This window comes from Amphiprion ocellaris, chromosome 18 (assembly GCF_022539595.1).
Source record: "Amphiprion ocellaris isolate individual 3 ecotype Okinawa chromosome 18, ASM2253959v1, whole genome shotgun sequence".
Taxonomy (NCBI): Eukaryota; Metazoa; Chordata; class Actinopteri; family Pomacentridae; genus Amphiprion; species Amphiprion ocellaris.
The window spans coordinates 29,520,682-29,541,145 of NC_072783.1; the positions used below are offsets into that span (position 1 = coordinate 29,520,682).

The 20,464-nt window shown below is 41.1% G+C and overlaps 1 protein-coding gene across 4 annotated transcripts in view; it reads right to left on the minus strand.

Annotated features, from left to right (window-relative positions):
* The window catches only part of vti1a (vesicle transport through interaction with t-SNAREs 1A), a 120,805-nt gene that overhangs the window by 29,502 nt on the left and 70,839 nt on the right, over positions 1-20,464 (minus strand). For 2 of the 4 annotated variants that reach the window (XM_023286145.3, XM_023286144.3), the window contains 2 exons: positions 13,976-14,046; positions 9,990-10,051 (listed from right to left, as the gene is read on the minus strand). In XM_023286145.3, coding sequence (XP_023141913.1) covers positions 9,990-10,051; positions 13,976-14,046 — 133 coding nt within the window. Of the gene's footprint in view, positions 1-9,978; positions 10,052-13,975; positions 14,047-20,464 lie in introns of all 4 variants that reach the window. The other 2 variants (XM_023286147.3, XM_023286146.3) reach the window with 1 other exon arrangement.

A 20,464-nucleotide genomic window follows, 5' to 3' on the forward strand; every position in this document is an offset into this window, starting at 1 on the left:
TGGTAAATAATCAAAATTTATACATATCTATGTTTATATGTTGTCTTTCTGCTTTTATGGTATTTAAAAAAAACTTTTTATCTATTTCTAATTATGCTGTTAGTCTTTTTAAAATATTTTTTTCCTCTTTGTGAAGCACTGTAACTATCTTTTTAAAAGCCAAATAAACTGATTGTATGTTAATTTATACTATATATCTTAAGTATTGCTGCTGCATGATCCAATAATGTTTTTTAAATTACTGAACACTCCTAAAGCTCTGCTGAATCTAGGAAGAGCGTAGTGAATCTTTGGATAACAGATAATAGCTGCAGACCTCTCTTTCACCATCATCTGAATTACTTTCACAGCGCTTTTACAGAGCTAACATTGCCAAACTGACATTCAGTCTATTGGTCACGGCCGACCAATTAAACTGATGACATCTTTGCTTGAATATCACTCATTTCTTAACAGGCAAACAAAGATGATGTGGGTCAACACTGCCCCACATCAACATTTGTGGTGATCTACTGCTTTTATAGTACCATAAAAACTGACAAAACACTGTAGAATTAAAAGGGATTGCAGAGTACTTTACTCTATTGGGTAGTTATTTGAATGTAGTTCAGTATTATGCTTCAAAAGGTGTAAAGGAATGTCACAATTTACTACGACTGACTATTGAAACCATTGAACATAAATACAATGATGAGATGACTCAAGACTAAAAAGGCAAAATTTCCCTTTGCACTTTGTCATCTCTTCTTTAGTTGTATTTTTTTTTCATCTGAGACGCTTGTATTCTGTCAGCAGCGAATCACACCAATTTTCAAATGACAATAGGAATTGTGCAATAGCCGACTGCATTGTGAGATTGGATTTGGCAAATAAGATCTTTTCAAAGCTCTGTTTTTCACAGAACTTGTCAAAACTGTTGTTTTCCACATCATGGAATGCCCTTCACAGCAAGCACCACCAAACCAAAGTTAGGGATCGGTCTGTCCTTTTGCTTTCCAGCCTGTGGGATAGAAAAATAAAATGCAACACATATTCTATTTTTGTGTTTAGTATAAAAGCACTCAAGGTTAGACACTTTTCACTTTGAGAAGGGACCGATATTGAAGTATCTTGACGGGGGCTCCTGCTGCCTACGAAAGCCTCGCCTTGCGACCTTTTCACTTCTTTTAAAAAAAAAAAAAACTGTGGTCTTGCTTATTGTTTTGCCCATCGTGATAAAGGGGATCTTTTATGCCATCAACAACATGGCAATGTTGTACTCCCTTTGTTTCATTGCACCATCCTGGGGGGGTGTTAGGATGAGATACAGACATTCAGAGGCACAGTAAATGATTGATGGGTTAGAAGAACATATTAAGAAGAAAAAAAAAAAGAGTCAAAATTCAGCATTTGTAAATATTTCAAGCTCTTGCACCCTGTCAAAGAGAGATCTGAGGGGCAACAACAATAACAGCAAAAAACTGCACTTAACCATCTATCCTCACGCAAAAAAAGAAACCCTAGACCACTGACTTATTTTGTTGGAATTATTACTGTTTGGTAAAACTACTTAGATATCTTTGTTAGGAGTAAATCTACACCGCCAACAAAATAGACAGTATCAAGATGGTGAGAGGAAGAAATAAATAACAGCAAATAAATAAGAGCTGACCAAAAGCAAAGGGAAGTTATATAAAGTGGAAGTGTTTGGGCAGAAGCCACTTCATCCTGGCAAGTAATGCAGCCCGAGTGCAACTTGTCATGGCAAAGGGATCGTGTGTTTTGGCATGGCTCAAGATGGAACGGTTAATTACAGGAGCGAGTACATCGTAAACCTATAGGAAACACAATAGCCCCTCTTCCTCTGTGACACAAAAACTGGCATCTAGTGATGTTGTGGCATTCCACAAAATTCCAGGAAGCTGTTGCAAGGTATGCCCAGAAGTATCCATAATGGCTTGCTGGGAGGGAACAGGAGTCAAAGAAGAGACAATGTGATAGGTTCTAATTGCTTCAAAATGTCCTGAAGAAGGCCCCCTATTATCTATTTAAATCGGCTGATAATGGGAGGCTAGGAGGAGGAGATGGAGAAGGGGGAGGTGGGTGGGGGGCCCAGGCAGAGGGTGAAAGCTATCCTCTGCGCTGCTGTCGCCTCATTATTTTCCGTCTTGACGGACGCCCGCGCTCAACCCCTGGATGAATGGCCCTGTGCTGAATAAGTTATCGCCAGACACACAAAGGGAAGAGTGCGCTCCACAAACAACACAGCACTACTGCAAAGCGTGAATCTCTTTTTCCTCTCCTTCTCATTTTTTTCTCTCTCTCTCTATCTCTCCCTCCACCCTCAAACCCACCACCCTTCCCCCTGCTCCCTCTAGACGAAAGGCAGGGCCTGCCACAGACTGAGATCTCACCTGTAATTTCTACAGAAGCTCACAGTAGGTGGGGGAAAAACATAAGGGATATAATAAAATGAAAGGGAGGAAGAATACAGGCGTCTATGTTTGCTGGAAAGATATATACCGCCATTCCTCCATTTTGTTTCATCTGTCCTTTTTGTTTTTGCAGCTCCTCAATAAAGACAGGGACCTCCTTTGGACAGCATCTGAGGATGTCTGAGAGGATGTTTTTTGTTCTTAAGACAAGGCCCACAGCATGATCATTGAAAATGTTTTGGTTTCATCTGATGTTTATTTTGTTTCTGTTTCAGCTGTGTGGACTGCTGGGGCTTGGCATATCAAATCAAGATCACCTCTATGCAGTGCTCCCATGGGAGGGATATTGAGAGGATTCCCTATAGCTGCTAATGGGAGATCGGGAATACTGACAACAGGAAACGGTTCATTCCCAAACGATTACGGCGACGATGTGCTTTACAGCAGCCAGTTCCTCTCCCCTGCCATCAGTCAAAAGTAAAAGTGGAACTTTTGGACAGGAGAGCCTCTTTCCCCTCTGACGGGTAAATCAGAGGGTGCCGTGGCCCGACAGGCGCTCGACGGCAGATCAAACAGGGCGGGTACCCTTGGAGTGACACCTGGAGCCACTTCAAGGGATGAGAGCGCCACTGATCTCCAGTCATCTCGTCAGAACGACAGTCTGTCAGGGTTAAAGGAGGGGAAAAAAGAAGCTCTATCAGCTAGGATGGTATGAGCGAGGTCGAACGAAGCATCACCTCAATGTCGTGGCAGGTTGACCCTGGAGCATTTGGAGAAGTCATGGTACAAAGACTGTTTTTTGCTGGAATGCTGAAATTCAGTGGTCATGCTCCATCTGGGTCTGAGTGAGCCAACTGTGCACATTAAACATTCATTCTGTAGTTTTTGCTTCTTCTTGGATTGCTAATGCCGTCTTACTTAAATTCCATACTTAAAGCAAGCCGTCTGTCTTCAACTCGTATTTTTATATGACTTGTTTTTTTTAAAAAAGAGAAAAGAATAGAAAGGATGTCTTTCCCATCACATGTGGAATAACTAGATTTCAACTATGTCCTGGCCTATCAAAAAACAGAAGCCCACTATGGGCTGGATAATAGAAAGAGGGAGATATGTAGGGAGAAAAAGGGGGCTTTGGCAGCCAGTTAAGCGAGTCAATCCTCAACAGACAAATGCATCCCTTATATAAAACAACAACACGTCTTTGCCCTTGTCAACAACCCCTTCCTTTACAGCCCAGGCTTGTGTGTGTCTTTTTCTTGCTGCAAAAAATGTCCCATCAGCACTCTCTAATGGGCGAGGTGTAGGAAGAGAGAAAAAGACAGAGATAAAGCAGGAGGGAGAGTGAGCGAGAGAGAGGTGGCAGTGGTGCTTGTCTGGCTCAGGAGCAGTGAGTAATGAGGCTGAGACGCACCCTGTCATTGTCCCAGCAGCAGCCTGTAGCCACAGACACACACATATAGACACGCAGGAATAATAAAGTAAAGTATCGCCTATCTCAAAACAAGACACTTATCCGACATTGAACACCTAAAGAGCAAAATAACCAAAAAAGTAACAAAAAAGTAGCTTAATATCACAACGTATTTATTTAATATTTTGTCTGTATAAGAAAATCTGTTGTTTGGGGCTACAACTAACAATTATTTTTATTGTTGATTAATTGATCAAATATTTTCTCAGTTAATAGATTAGTAGTACAACATGTCAGAAAATGCTAAAAAATGTTGGTCAAGATGATGTCCTCAAATGTCTTGTTTTGTCCCAAAGATAAAAATGTAAATTTAAGAACCTGGATTCAGACAGTCTAATTATTTTTTCTTAAAATGACTTAAACTGATTAATTGATTACCAAATTAGATTTTGATAAATGTATCAGTTAACAACTCATCAATAATCAGCTCTGCTGTCCATCTTTAAACAGCAGCACTCAGCATGGTGTAAAATAGAAAGATCTGGTATTATTTCATGAGTGTAAAGTGAAGGATAAAGTCCTGATGTGCATGTTCATATGTTATGTTCAAGCCAAGTGAGGCAGAAAACAACACAGAAAGCACACGTATGAATATGCATTTGTGCACATTCTATATTGTGTGACTCACCAAAGCAAGTGGTGGTAGTAACAGTATTGGAATGGACCCAAAATGAACTCTAAAAGTATTTGCACAAAACCCAGCAAGAGCTTTTGTGCTAATACTAGCAGGGCCCTTCCAGCACTACTTCCATCAGTAAGAACAACCACTATTAGCACCAAATTTCTTTAATACTATGTGAACATGCTTCCCCTAGTCCCCTGAACAAACCCAGCAACAGCTGCGTTCACCTTGATATGTATAAAGTTCATCTCGGGGTTGCAGAAGGGGCAGATATGATTCAAGCTTTGGCACTTTGCTCCTTTGCCAGAACAACAACAGACTGGACATAAAAAAATAAAAGACACAGAACGCTTCCCTGGAGGGAGTAGAAAAGGCCAGGGATAGGACTGACCCAGAGGGATGCAGCAGTATGGGGGGGAACAGTGGGTTGAGTGCTGTGGTAATGATGCCAGGCTGAACAAATTGCAAAGCAAAGGGAATGTGTTTAAATGTAGTACATGGAATTATCGTGGCAGCGACATAGAGAGGAGATCAGAGAGAGTGGGATCCACTGGGAGTGATCTGCCACTCTCGGGACAAAAAACATGAACCTCGGCTCTTGTGATGAGTTCAGCTGTAATACAAAGTAAAATAGAATGCAAAATAGGACAAACAGGCCTTACAAAGGGACATAGAACATACTCCAATACTCTAGTAAAATGTGAGTGTGCAGGATTGTAGATGCATTCGATATATATGTAGACAGATGCGATGGCGGAAAGATTGGCACTGTGCCACTTAACTCATTCTTCACACACCCCTAGAGCATAATACGGTTGTTTTTTCTCTACTCTTTATCCAACACAAATAAATAAACGCAAATGAATTAAAATACAAAGAAAGTGGGAGGAAGAAAATAGCCGGCTCCTTTCAGCATCAATTAAGCAAATCAAATCTTTTTGTTCGACTTCTTAGCAAGACTTCAAGAAGGCCCCAAGACTCCGATCCCACTGCAGTTCACTAGTTGAGTTGAATTCCATTAGTTATGCGACCTACATATCTCAGTGGTTAATATTTCAGATAAATGGATACAGAGACAGAGAGTATATATTTGCCAAAAATAAAAGAAAAAAAGGCAAAATTAACAGATCTTACAAAATAAATAAAAGTTTCCCTCTCCCCATGCTTTTCTGGGACTGTGCATTTCAGTCTCTTGGCTCAAGATATTGTTCACATGTTGGTTTTAGTGGGTAAAGCAAACAAGGGAGAAAACTTTCCAGTGAATAACGCAAGCAAAAACTTAAGATTTTCCTACAGGCATGGATGAGTTGTAAATACGCTTCTCTTGCCAACAAGTCATGAATAGGTTTAAGATTAATTTCTGAAGAACTTTAGTGTCAACACGACAGATGGCTGTTTTGAGTTAGTTGTACCATATTTGTACTGAATTAGCTGCATGTAAGCACCGTGTAGAATCAGAGAAGTGGACCTGGCCGCACATTACGACAGCCTGTCAAGACACGGCTCAAGAAGGGAAGTTCGGGTGTTGGTAACAGTGCAGCCGCATTAGCCTGTGAGCTACCGCATCGTCTTCATGGCAGCTTATAGGCTGATCTCTTAATCAGTGTCTAGAGTGTGCATGAGCTGTCTTCTGAAGGCTGAGGCGCTGTCCATCCTGCCTGCCCGTCGCTACTGCCAGTCCCAGCCATGAATATGGAGCTGTTCTGTGGCTGGGAGCTTGCTTATGTTTTCTGTCTGATATCTAGGCCCCATTCCCATTTCAAAGGGAGGTCCACCCGGGGCCTTGACTTTTTGATCTGCCTGGCGACTGAGTCGACCACCTGCATGTGGGATCAGCTGCCAGCGAGCGCAGACAACCCCTCTGCTTCAAAATATACATCCTCCCCCCCTCTTCGCTGCTTCATTGCCCTTCACTGTGCCCCCTCCCTCCGAGAGGCTGCCAGGAGCCCCAGTGGTCCTAACTGGGTCTGGAGCTGCATCCCATTCCCAACTGTTCTGACCACGGAGGGTGAGATGCTTGAGATGTTCAGAATAGCAGCAGGAAGGATCTAGCTGCAGTCAAACGACCATTTTGCATTTAAGAGAAGTCATAGTGTCAGTGTGGCAAAAATACTACAGAGGCCTTATTAAAAGGTCTGGTCTTTTTAATCAGGGATAGTGATCCACACTGTGAGCCCTTCCCAATGCTAAACCTACATATATATCAAACTCAGTAAAACTGTGGAGTGACCTGGTTTGAACTGATGACAAGTCAAAGCGTCTCCATTTGCGAGACTAGTTATAAACCCCTGACACAACCAATTAACAGCACCTATAACAGTGTTTAATACTAATTACCCTCACTGGCAGTGATGAGTTTCACAGTCAGGAATTTGCAACAATTTGGTGTCAAACAAAGCCACAGCTATTTGAGATGTGCGTGTTTCTGATTGTTTCTTACAATAAGTGATATTCACAGAGTCTGTAAGTTAATTGGCTTTCTTGAACTATGACAGCTAGCTTAATGAGTGTCTAATTGTTTCTCAGCTGGGGTGATAGCCACCAGACCATAAAGACACTCCAAGAAGAGGTGTGAGTTTAAAAGGAGCGACACAAACAACGGAAAACGTCTTCCTTTATCCTGTGGATCACAAGAAACTCCTCCGCTCCACGCTTGTGTCTGTCTGTGTGGCACAGCAAGGGCCAAAGTGTTCATAATCAACTTCAAAACTGCTACTGTTTGAATGTACAGGATCTCATCCCTGCCACATTTTAATGACAAATACACCGTGCCTCTTTGTTTTCTTGATGTAAATCAATTGTCTATAGCTCTGGGATACAAACAGCAAAATATTAGTTTTCAAATTTAACTAGAGAAAACATATTTAAGGAAAAATGTACAATTCATCAAACTGCATGAGTTTTTGTGTCCATCACTGATTTGTGTTGCAAGTTCCCGACTATGTACCAGCAAAGTTTACTTCGTTTACCTATTTGCAGAAGTCCGTTACACACTGCACTACAACTGTAGCTGTTACAAACAAGTGGAGAATGACAAAGCAACCATCATCCAACTCCTACAACGACTCCAATTGCTTTGACACTGGCTAACAAATACACAATTAATCACAAAGCAGTAAACCGGTACGAGGAGGCGTGGGGTTGGGATAATGAAATGAATGGGGGAAATGAGGAACAATTTCCTGAAAGTGAGGCGGGAGGAGGGGATATCATTGAACTATCCTGAACTTCATTTTTGCTCTCAGTTCCGCATCTGTGGTTATAAATGACTTTCGATTTGATGTTTCCAGCCCACAACCTTAAAACAAAGAAAAAAAAAGAAATTTTCTTTATTCAAACAGCATAAAAACAGAAAGAAAAAATATGTTAGAGAAAGGCGGAGGGGGGTTGTATGTAGCGGTGCTCCCATCAAGCAGAAAGGCGGGTAGTAGTGGAAGAGGCTCGCAGCCGGGCCCCACTTTGGAAAACCCTCATAAATCCTGATTTGAGCGGGGCGCTAACCAGAGGAGCTACGGCACATCAAGAGGGGTGGGGGGTGCTGAAGTGTAGGGAGGGGGGGCGGCAGCATGCCTCTTAAAATCCTACGTCTGATTAAGTCTTCCCATTAGGTGACAGCTGAACTTTAACATTAATATGATAATACTGAAATAAGTGCGTGTTATTTACTTCAGCACCAGAGAGGGGTGGAGGGAAGAGGAGAAGGAGGCGGAGGGAATGATGAATGATTTCTGGACAGCTCTGGGTGACATGCCAGGCGAGTTGACCCCCCCTCCCCACCCGCTTCGCTCCATCCTCCTCCTCTTCCCATAATCAGACTTGACAAAATGGAGACATATGCAGAAATATTGGTTACAGTCGGCGTCACAGCCCTTCTCAGGCCTTCCCACTCTAGTATCTGCCGGCCACCCTGTGAGCCGCCCTCCAAATTGTCTATGGGCACTGAAGCATCTATTTCAATTGGCACTTCCTTCCTGCCCAAGGATTTTACATTTAGTCTGTGTCATTTACATATTACTCTTAATCAAAATCCACAGCGGGCGACAAGGAGAGGGGAAAAAAAATAAAACAAGAGGGAGCAAGAAACAAAACCGTGGCGTCACGGTTCAGGGGTAAGCACACAGGCACTTTATGAAATGGAGATGTGACAAGACATTACGGTGTGTGTGTGTGTGTGTGTGTGTGTGTGTGTATACGGGTGACTGTGTGCATGTGTATGTGTATTAGGAGGCGGGTGCATAAGATAATGCAAGGCCTATTGAAATAGTTGCGTTTGAATGCTTGTGTTTGTGTGATTGTTGGGGGCTGCCTTGTGCATGAAGTAGCGAGAGAGAGACAAAGACGGCAAGTTGGACATGGTTGTAAGTGCATTTTGTGAAAAACAAAGGCAAAGAGAAGAAAAGAATGGAGACATGTACAGTGCGCACTTGTCCTTTTCAGCCTTTTTCTACAGGCTGTAATAGTGGACTACTCTTTTCTCAGTCTATCCAGGCACACATCAATAATATTTGGCACTCAACTAAACAGCCCTTTGTTGGTTTAGTTTGTTCAGACATTGTTAACTACTATCTTGACTAATTAGACTCAGAATAAAATAACAAAGGTTTGAACTGTAGAAAGAGTACTGAAATCAAAGTTAACTCTGAACTCTGAGTAGTTCCTGGGCATTTTAATGATCCTGTCACAATTTTATTTACTGTGGGCTCTTTTTCCATTGGAATATATAGTCCTGCACAGTCGTCTATACAATATGACACAGTTAATATGCCATAAACCATAAAAGAGAAGAATTTCTTTATTTGATTACTTACATTACAATAACCGAAAAGTGTCCACAGGTGTCACCAATTGTGGAATAAAAATATAACTTCATATACTATAAATATTTTTAAATCTTAATTCATTCATTTGTTTCCATACTGGACTCCTATCTGATCTGTGTAAACACAGCCTGCAGTTCATGTGGAAACTCACTGAAATTTGTCACGACTGTTGTGCAGAGTAATGCAGAATCTTTTGTTTATTACAGAACCTGATAAGAGCTGTTCATTTTTTGTGACATTTTGAATAATACATGTAGAATAAAGTCATTTTGATGAATTTCATTTAATTTTCTCAATGGAACTACACATTTCACATGATTATCTCAGTGACCTCTGCAAAGTTGAAAGCACCCAGTGATTCTTTAGTTTTTTGGGCTCTGATAAATGATAACTAAATTTAAAGATAATATGCTTTTCAAACACGCTGGTCGATTTTGGGGTTCAGAGAGTTCATAATGAGTACTTTCTCAAGAAGTTGTTTCATAAATATTATGCAAATAAAATCCAACTTTGACAAACACCACTGGTCATTGCAATAAATCAACAACAACAATACCTTAAAGTGCAGAAGTTTTTGAATCATTCATCCTCAAACTCAAAGCACTGTTAAAGCACAATGTATACAAAGAGGTGCAGAAACAGTGTCCCTACCTGCCTCTTACCTTCTCAGCATGCCGGTAAGGATGCGAGAACTCTTGCCCAGGTTGGCGTCTGTTTCTCTCAGCTGGAGGGACACAAAACAGGCTTTAGTTTCCACTCTGAACAAACAACTGAGCCATATTATAAAGCACAGTCAATGAACAGACTATAAGGGTCAAAAGTAAAGAATATTAGGTAACTACTATAGGAAAATAACTCAACTGACCAACTCATTAAACAGTTAAAAGACAGAAAGAAGCAAAAGTAATTTCTTCTTAAACTTTTGTGACTGGGGAAACTGGAAATGAATACATTTTATGTCTGCAAAAGCCAGTTATTAAACTAATACTGTCTGCATATACACTTTTCACAGACTCGTACAACTGGCCTTAAGGCAAAGTGCAATTTGAGAGAGACACCTCTAAAGTTTGACACTTTTCACCCAAAGTCACTGGTTGCAAGCTAGAGAGATGAATCAGAGATCCTTTGATTAGAAGCCTCCTGTTCCACCTTCAAGTTACTGTTTTACCTGTCTGGAGACAAGCCTCTACAAAACCCCCCTCTAAACACACTTTTAGAGTCACTTTAAAAAGCTGCTGATCTACCAAAACATAAATAGCTCCACTTCACATAAAATCGATGTTTGCTTCAGAATTTTTTGAGGCCACAGCGTATAAACTGGTAACACTGTGAGCTGTTTCAATGGCAGAAAATCTCTTTAAAAGAATAGTCAACAGCACATTTCTATTTAGTAGGACATGTCATGGCCTTCTGCTCATCTTACAAATATTAGAATAAAGAAGGAAAAAGAGTGAGTGGCACCTTTACTTTTGACGTACATAGGAAGCACTGGGAGTCCTTGAAGGCACCCTTGAAATAATGATCACGGCTATTCAGGACTAATTGCCTTGGATATTTCCCTTTTCTTGCACCATTTTCTCTCTTTTCTCTCTCACTGCCTTTTTTTCCCTCAGGGGTCATAGGAATGTTTTCATTCCACTCTCTTATCAGACATTGGGACTTTCACAGCGAAAAGGATTTGGCAGAGATGTTGCCAACAAGGTGTGTGTGAGAAAGTAAAAAAAAAAAATGCTGACACCGCACTGAGTGAGCTGCCACCAACGTCTACCTGTAGTCGCATTTCTGGAGGATGATGGGAGCGCATGGGGAATAGTCATTGCAGAGAGTTTCTCTCTATAGTCAGCAGGGAGTCATTCATCTTCATCTTTCTCTGAGATAATAACTGCTTTCCCAATAAAGTCACTTTCACTCAGTGTGTTGTCATCAGTGCATTACACCGTATTCCTTTTTGGTTTTAATTCCTCACTTTCGCCTCTCCTCTTCCAAAAAAATCCTCCCTTTTCTCTATAATAGTTGCAGCAACACTCTTTTCCCTGTTTGTTCTGTTCTGTTCTCATTTCACAGTCATCTCTCTCGCCTGCAATTCGCCCTCTCTTCCCACCCCTCCTCCTTTACTGCTACTTTCTTCTTCTTTTTCCATCTTTCCTTCCTACCCTCTGGCAGCCTGGGCTGGTGCGATGCAGGTTGCCAGAGCCAAGGATACATGTGGTACAGGGTAGGAGGTGGGGGACCTGGGGTTTGGGCCCTCTGGCAAAGACAACAAGTCCAGCAGTTGCCTGATGTCTGATTCTACCCACAGATCTGTCCCCTAGACACTTCACACTTTCTCCCAAAATACATCTCTCTCTGAATCACTCCTTCTTTCCTTTCCCCCCTTCCCTCTCTCTCTCTCTCTCTCTCCACAGCCTCTCACCAATCATCATCTTATGTCTTCCTCCTTAAACTGAAATGGAAACCCAACAGAAATTTTAGTGCAGTCGGGCGTCTAAAATTAACCGTGGTCGCCCATACGGAGAGAATGAGAGGAAGGTGTTTCTCCTAACTTTTATATTTTATGTACGGCTCTAAAACAGAACCACCTCCAAACATACAGTCACTTTCCAGGGTTAAAATACAATAATTTGCCTTTCCCATTATCATAAATTTAATTTAATTTGCAAATACAATTCAAAATAAAGCCAGATCCTTTCAACATAGAGTGCAAAAAGAAGGGTGTTTGGTAAAGAAAAGAGAAAAATTCAGCCTTTAGGATGAAAAGCGCAAAACAAACATGCAAATTCCGTTTGGAGTGCTGAAGTTTGTAAGCTTACTGAGTATGATGATGGAAAAGAAATTATTCATTTATTCTCTCAAATTACACAATTAATCCTCTTCATAATCATTCTGCTTTTTTTTTTCTGTTAAATTAATAGTTTAGATACTGTAATTGTTTCTCCCTGGAGTTACAGCTTACTGTGACCAGTTGAGGTTATGCAGGCGGCTAGCAGCTTTCAGAGTTGAAGGCCGTCAACGATTGAATTCATGCTGCTGAATTTGTGGCTACAGGGAAACTCAAAAACAATGTCAATATCATGCGCAACAGGGTAAAGATGAGTGTGTGATCAAGAGGACAAACCTGGCAGCGTGATTTAGTGAAAATCTGTGCACATAATGCCCATTTTGTTACCTGAAATTAGCAATCCCTGAACTCAAATCAGCAATTTGAAGCTTGAATTATATATACAAGCATATTACATTAAAAAAAATGCTCCCTGTCAGTCTCTGTATATTTTTTCTATATTATACTTTCTATGTTTGTATTTTATTTTATTTTACCTCCACTTTATACCCCACCCTAATATTCTGTGTTGTCTTATTGTTTACCCCTTTATTAAATATCCATGCTGCTGTAACAACTGAATTTCCCTCCAGGATTAATAAAGTCAGTCTAAGTATGAGCCAGACAGGGGATTGTTTAGACCATATTCTTAAATCCACTCAGGTGTTTCAGAGTTGGGAGCACATTGCTCTGACCCTGTGTTGAAACCCTCTATTGACTTGTATTTGTTCCATAAAAGGAAGACAAAAGGCCACACCTCCTGCTGAGCCAGAGGTGTGTATTTGTGTGTGTGTGTTTATATGTGTAAATGTGTTTATATGTCCATGGCTTTATTAATGCTAAAACTATAACTGCAGTATCTCCCTCTCTTTACTGCAAACGAGCTGTTAACCAGTCCTTCCATCCTGGGTCTTTACATCTCGGCTTCTTTTTACTTTTCTTGTGCCCCACAAACTGCCTTTAAAGCCTGCAGTGTGTGTGTGCATTTGTGTACATGTGGTGGGGAGGGGGTTCAGCAAAAAAGACTCATGGGAAGGAGGGAGAGAGAGAGCAAAAGAAAGAGAGAGTCGGTACTCTCAGTAGACACTATGGACCGTTTTGAAAGGAGATGTTTGATTTCCTTTGAAATCGCCTGTGCGAGGCCCACTGCCATGTTGTGATCTTTAAGCATTCTGCGTTGAGGGGGCCAACAGGGCTGGGCCCCCTTCCTGTGCTTGGTCTTTTCTGTCTCTGCCTACCTGTCTGTTTGGCTGGCTGCATGTAAGGAGGGGCAGCACTGAGGGTTGGGATGGTGGGGGGGCGACTCTCTGAGGGAAAGTGGGAAGGAGAGAGTGAAACTGGAGAGGAGTGTTGAGAAGTAAAGGAGGGTAGGCGAGGAAGGATGGCAGGTGGCAGAGTTAACCCCATTCAAGTGAGAGGAAAAAAAGGAGGGGAAAGTTCTGGAGAGAGGCCACAAGTAGGCTGATTTTACATCATGCAATGTGGAACAACATGCTCTACATTTTACTTCTAATTAAGCAAAAGAAAAACATTCAGATTCAAATTGTGAGGTGATGCCAATGGCTAAAAATATCGACTTGAATGCTAAAACAGTGCTGTCTATAAATAGGCACATTAAGTACCTTCTCAATATAGTTTTACTGACTTTGTGTATGCACAAGTGCAAGTATGCTGAAAGCGGGCTGACTTGCGTTTGTGTGTTTACTTGGCAGGTCATGCAAACAGTGGTAAGTGTTGACTGCGCTGCTAACCAGTCGTAACACGTTTCGGTTTTGCAAACACTTGTTACAATAGATTTATGAGTGTAGCAGGTGACAGGTGTGCACTCACCCTTTCTCTGGCTCTCTGGATCTTCTCACGATCGGTGTGCAGGTTGGCAAGAATCTCCTGTCCCACTTGTTCTGGAAGAGACAAACATGCAGTATGAGGAAGACGTACTATATGTTCAACAGTTGCAAAATGTAAGCATAAAATCTGGAAATCAACTGATAATAATGGGAAAAAACTTCACTTGTACACAAAATTTAGACGTCACATCCATATTCTACAACATTAATACTGGTCTCTAATAACATATTTCCTTTGAGACATGTTTTGTTTCAACTGTATAAATATGCAAACGTGACATTTTTCACCTGGACCTCCTCTGATTTTTTTAAATAGATATGGGTGCATGTGTGTAATATTTTGTACAGAGACAACGCTGTCTAAAAGGAGTGTCTGACTGGCAGATAATAGAACACTGTAACTATGGGAAGTGTTCAACCTTCTTAAAATACTGAAGTAAATAGACATCAAGTTCTAAGACAACAATACCCCAGCATCCAGGCTGCCAGTGGGGTCCACTCAGCCAATGCAATATTCATTAATCCGTTCTTTTTTAAATGCCTCTCGTCAGTTGTAGATGTAAACACATTAACGCACAGTTATGAAACATCCCCAACAAGGCACCTGACAAGCTTGTCAGTGGTCACTGTCATTTTCCTGTCCCTTGGGTTTGGAATGAGAAAAGAAAACAAAAAAAAAAGAAAAAAAACAGATAAACCAAATAAGTTGCCCCCCCCCCTCCTCACCACCACCACCACCACTAAAAAACCCACTGCTGCCATCAATGTAACCATACTGCTACAGCATTAGTGTTTAAAAATGAGGGAGGCAGAGGATGAATCAGGAAAAAAAAGGAAAAAAGTGAAGAATCTTTGCATGGATCAAAGACAGGCTTTCAAGCGCACCAAACAAATCCGGAATAAACAACACAGTTGCTGACTGTATTACACTACACAGGTGCCGCACACCAAAGGGCCCACGTGCTGAGCGCCTGTTTGGGGGGAGCAGTGCAAAAATGGGCTACATCTGGCAGCTAAACAAGAGAAGAGAGAGAGAAAGAGAGAAAGATAGAGAGAGAGAGAGAGCGATATGGAGAAAGGGGATCAGGGAGAAGTAGAAAAAAGAGAAAGCACTGTCAAATGAACGACATTCGTCTCCCATTCATCCCGTCCCTTTTTACCCCCCCTACACTGTAACTGACTCAAATGTCTCTCTTCCTGCCTTCATTAATTTCTAATCTGGGACGAGACAGATTGAAGGATACCCAGATTAAACAGTGCAGTCAGACAGTCACATGTGACAAATAGGGCAGATTAAAAGACTGAGTGCAGGTATTAATAACCATAAAAATACAAGCCCTCCCCCGTCCCGATTGGAGAAGAACAAGGGATAAACAGGAAGGGAGTTGAAGCGGAAATCTTCTGTTAAAGAGACAAATAAGCACATCTATCCATCTCTGTCAGGGTTGTGGCTTTTTTTTTAAATAAATGAGTGTGACAAGCACTGTCGCAGCAGAGTGTTTTTGATGGCAAGTGCATTATTGGAAAGGTTTGCAGTGTGTAAAAAGATGGATGAGTTAGTGAGAGAAAAGACCTGCGAGGATATTTTACTCCAAGCAATCATTATACACTTACTGTATGAAGGTATGTTTTTTAATTATGGCTTAGTGAATGTTTAAGTCACAGACAAGTATTGCAACAAAAAGGGGAAGGGAAATGATGAATAGCCTTGGCAGTAAGCTACCTTTCAGTGGATAAGAATGGAAGCACAGTGGATTCAGGCTTCTGTCTATTGTTGGGAGCTGTAGAGAGCACAGTGCTGGTGTTATCTAAAGAATGATGTGAAACCAGTAATTTTTAGTAGCGCCCTCCCTGCAAACATCAGCCAATGAATGTTTTCTATACTGAGGGATTGTAAAGACCATCTACAAGTAAATGCTTGTCCTTGACAAATCTAACAGCTGCTTAAGTCAAATAGGAAAATTCACATTTCTTTACAATTACACTGTTTTGTTAAATTTACATCTGTCTTGTAGAGGCCTGGAAGAAGAGAGCTACAATGCACATCCTTGCTCAAAAGGAAGACCTTTCTCCACTCTTTACAGAAAATGGCTTGCACACCTGGGCAGAAAGCAATGCCCTCACTACAAACATGTACCACTGCATGTTTTCTATAGTGACGGATTGTACAGACAATCCATAAGGGAATGGCTGTCCTTGACAAATCTAACAGCTGCTGAATAAAACTAGATAAATACATATTTCTTAATAATTACAGGAAGTGTTTTGTTAACGTTACATCCATTTTAAGCCTTAGCAAGAAGAGAGCCACAATGCACAGCCTTGCTCAAGAGGGAGACCTTTCTACTCTCTTTACAAAAAAATAGTGTATTCAGCAGAAACAACAGCACAATGCCATTACACAAACACTACTGTTAAAAATCATAATGCTATTACAAGAACAACAAATGATACTGAAGCCATCAGCTCGGAAGTGGCGTTTCTAATAGATAACCATGACGAGAACAATAGAAAATCACTTGCAATCATCAGAACAGTTTTTTGAGCTGGCTGCCTAAAAAGGTTTGACCATCGCTTGTTAGAATAAACATTTTCCTTGACTGTGTGGTCTCTCTAAAATGTCTCATCATTCCTTTATGGCTTTCTCCCATCACACTGAGCCATTAGACATGTATACAACTTCTCCTAAGCAAATGTATAGTGTTTATTGTCTAGTATACGTCTAACAAGTACTTGCATTACTCATTCTTTGGTATATAGATCTACGTTTACATTGATCTTATTTAAGTCCCTTTGACTCGTGTTTGAAAAACTCGATTTGTCACTGGGGAAAAAACTTACAAGGAAAAAAAAACATATAATAAAAGGTTCCTCAAGCAACAAACTATTCCCGTTCTGTGTTTCATACTTGATGCAGACTAGGCTTACACACCAAAACTGTGGAAAACTACAGCAAACTGGTCCTTCCTGTAATGTTACCAAGCACTAAACTCTTGCGGTAATGATAATAAATTGCATGTTAGTTCCTAAGATTCTGCCTTTGACGATTTTAACATGACATATTCAAATTTGTACAGTATCTTTAATTGCACAAAATGCAATGAGTACTGAATTTATGACCAGGACAAATATGTGGGTTATTAAGAAAAAAAAATACCAAAAAAACACAGATGTACAGTTGATAAAAACAATGCAGAGGAGAAATAATTTACTGTTAATGCCCCAGACTTGTTGCTCGTTAGTGTATAAAATATTCCCCTCCTGTTTAAACAGCTATTAACAATTTAAATAACCCTAGCACAGAGGCCTTGCTCTGACTCTCTTGTTAAAGATCCCCGTCCCCAAAGGTCCATTTAACAAGCCCATTATTCCATTACATTACATTTACATCAGCACCAGAGAGCCTTAATTTAACTTGTTCCTCTAATGTAACCGTAGAAAAGAATTAATATAGGAAAGTTGAAGGCACAAATTAGACGAGAAGAAAATAATGTCCATATTAGGAATTCTTTCCTTTAAATACATGGACGGACTATTGACACAGCGGAGCCCAGCTCTATTTTATCGCAGCTCAACACTTCAACCTTTTGTTAATAATTATAAGGAGGCCAAAAAATATATTTACTGAATAATTACTTTTAGTGTATGAGCTAATGTAATCGCCGCCGCTAGAAGAAGTGCTATAAAATGAACAGAAAAGAGTTGATGCGAGACATTTTGTCTACTCTGATTCTTTGAAAGACTTGCAGTGTACTATCATTTGATAGAAAAATAACCAGCAACCTTTTCTGAACTGAATAATCATGTATTTGTTAAGTGAAAATGCCAAACGTTCATGGGAGGAGCTTTTCTTAAGCTTGGGACAAACTTGAAGACTAGCTGAAACCTATAAACACTGGACAAACCACTCATAAAGATTGCTTCCACTGGCTTTTTTTGTTTGTTTGTTTTGCCTCTCACAGCATAAACCTTACGATTGAATAAAACGCCAGACAGCATACCAAACAACTGGCCAGCAACGACAGGAGGTCTGTCAGTAGAGCCCTGCAAGAACACCAACTGTCCCTTGTTCTTGCACTAAAACAAACATGGACATCAAACGGCTGCTTGACCTGTTAATATGCGGTGACATTTGCACTGAAAAGGCAAAAGAAAAAAAAAGCACCGTGTTTGGGTGAGATCAGAGATGGATAGCCAGCAGAAAAAAACTAGATGTGAGTGAACTAATAAAAGGATGATTGAGGTAAAACTATTTACTGGTATGTGTCACTTGGCAATGCAAAAGTGACGTCATTGATCGCTGATGTCAGTCACAATATCAAACGCATTCTGGCAGCTGTCAGCACTCTCTGACCCAGGCTGGACTGAACTCAGTCAGGTTCGGTCCAATCAGTTGTCACAGCCAGATTATATTCATAATCGTTGCATTGTGCGTCCCGACCTTTACTCTCCTGTGACAGTAAACTGAATGTCAGCTAAGAGAAGAAATTTGATAACATCATCCTGGGATTTAGGATATTGTGTTTTGCCACAATTAATTGAGAACAAATATCTTCATATTAATATATAATATCAATATTTGTGAAGTGCAACAAAAATGATCATTTTCTTTCATTGGCACATGTTCTAGAAAGAAACTACTAATGATTTATATCTCTAATGTAAATATCACAAACTGCCCACATATGTGTTGCACAGTTCAGGATAATACTGCTCAAAAAGCCAACAATTCTAGTGCCATCTAAACCTCTGTAGTCTTCAACTTTCTCCAGTCCATGGACACATTTAATTGGAGGCATCATCTATTTTACACGAGCCGTTTCACAGCAGTTACACACTGTCTAAGGACCTCTGTCTCGCTTTCTGTGTTGCATTTTTTGCCTTGCTCCCTGTGTCCCCTGAGCCAAAAGGGTACAAGACTTGACAGTGGTGTGCTCTGAGGTTCAGCACAGCTCCTTTTCATTAAGCAGTTGAGACCACTTTTTGAAGGTTACCACACACACTTATATCTGGACACAAGCCACACACTCCAACAAACGGGCTATGGAAACCCAGGGGAGGGTGGAGGGGAAATAAGGAGGAGCCTGATAAATGTTAGACCATACAGTTTCTCTCTATCAGCTACACACACACACACGCGCACACACACACACACACACACACACACACACACACACACACACACACACACACACACACACACACACACACACACACACACACACACACACACCCACACACACACACACACACACACACACACACACAGTGCAGCAGTCAACTTATATGCCTGTGACTCCCAGGTGAATAAAGTTACCTGTCTTTGTACACTTCCAGAGAAGCTTTTTTAAGGACTTTTCAAGTCTACAGCTGCCTGGTGACACACTTTCATCACCCCCATCAAAGTTGTACCCACAATGGGATGTATTTGTAATGCTGAGCCCACAGGCCATGAGGCTAGCGCCTTCGCACTGAGCGATAGCTCAAAATAAAAAGGTGCCAACTGCTAGGTCACAGGGGGGGCGTGTAGCATCTGGGGGCTCTGTGATGTTACGACAGATTACTTATAATAACAACAATCTCTATTGCATTTTAATCAGCAACAGTTATATCACAAGAAGGGCAATAAAGGGCTTATTAAACAGGCAAAGAGATTCAGCATAGTGCTTCCTAACCTGAGACTGTCTTCCAACCTGAGACTTTAGCAGCTTTTGTGTTTAACATCTATTTCTTCTTTAACAGAGGTAGTGTTGGGATGGTGAACTTAAAAAGCAGGCAAGGTACTAGCCTGTGCTTACTGGATTAAGCTTTTAAAAAGCCCAAAACAAGGAATATTCTAGGTAGGTTGAAGCTGGTCCATTCCAGTCTATCCTGACTTAGCCCATGCGTCGGCCCTTCCCCTCGCATGTGTTTGAGTGGTGGTGGGCAGTCAGGGTGGATTTCTGGGGCCTTTCTTCACTCCGCCAGGCTCTGTTTTATTCATCGCTTGTGCCCTGACCCCGCAGAGCTCCTGTTCTGACAAATCACTTCTGATTAAGACAGATCTCTGTTAGTCAGCCACTCAACTTGGCTTATTCATCATTCCACAGAAAATATCCCTCCCTATTCCCCCATCCCTCCTCCTCCCAGCTCGTTTGCCTGTCCGTCAGACCGAAGCAAGGCACAAAAGAAATTTCCGCTGCTGTTTTAAATGGCTGATTATAGACAATTGGTGGATGGAGAGACGTAAGGCCGTCTTATGGGTGATAAGACGCAAGTTTAATGGGTATAAATGACCGGGCGTGTAGGAGAGCAGCTGGTAATAAAGCCATTTGTTTAAAGCTGTACCGGGGTGGAGAGAACTGAAAGCTACATTTTCTTTCTATTTGAGCTCCCCCTCCTCTTTTCCCTTCACCTCAGGCTCAAAGTCAAATTCTCAGATCGCCAGATTTACATTTTTTTTTAAACAGCAGAAGTCCCCCTCACTCAGATT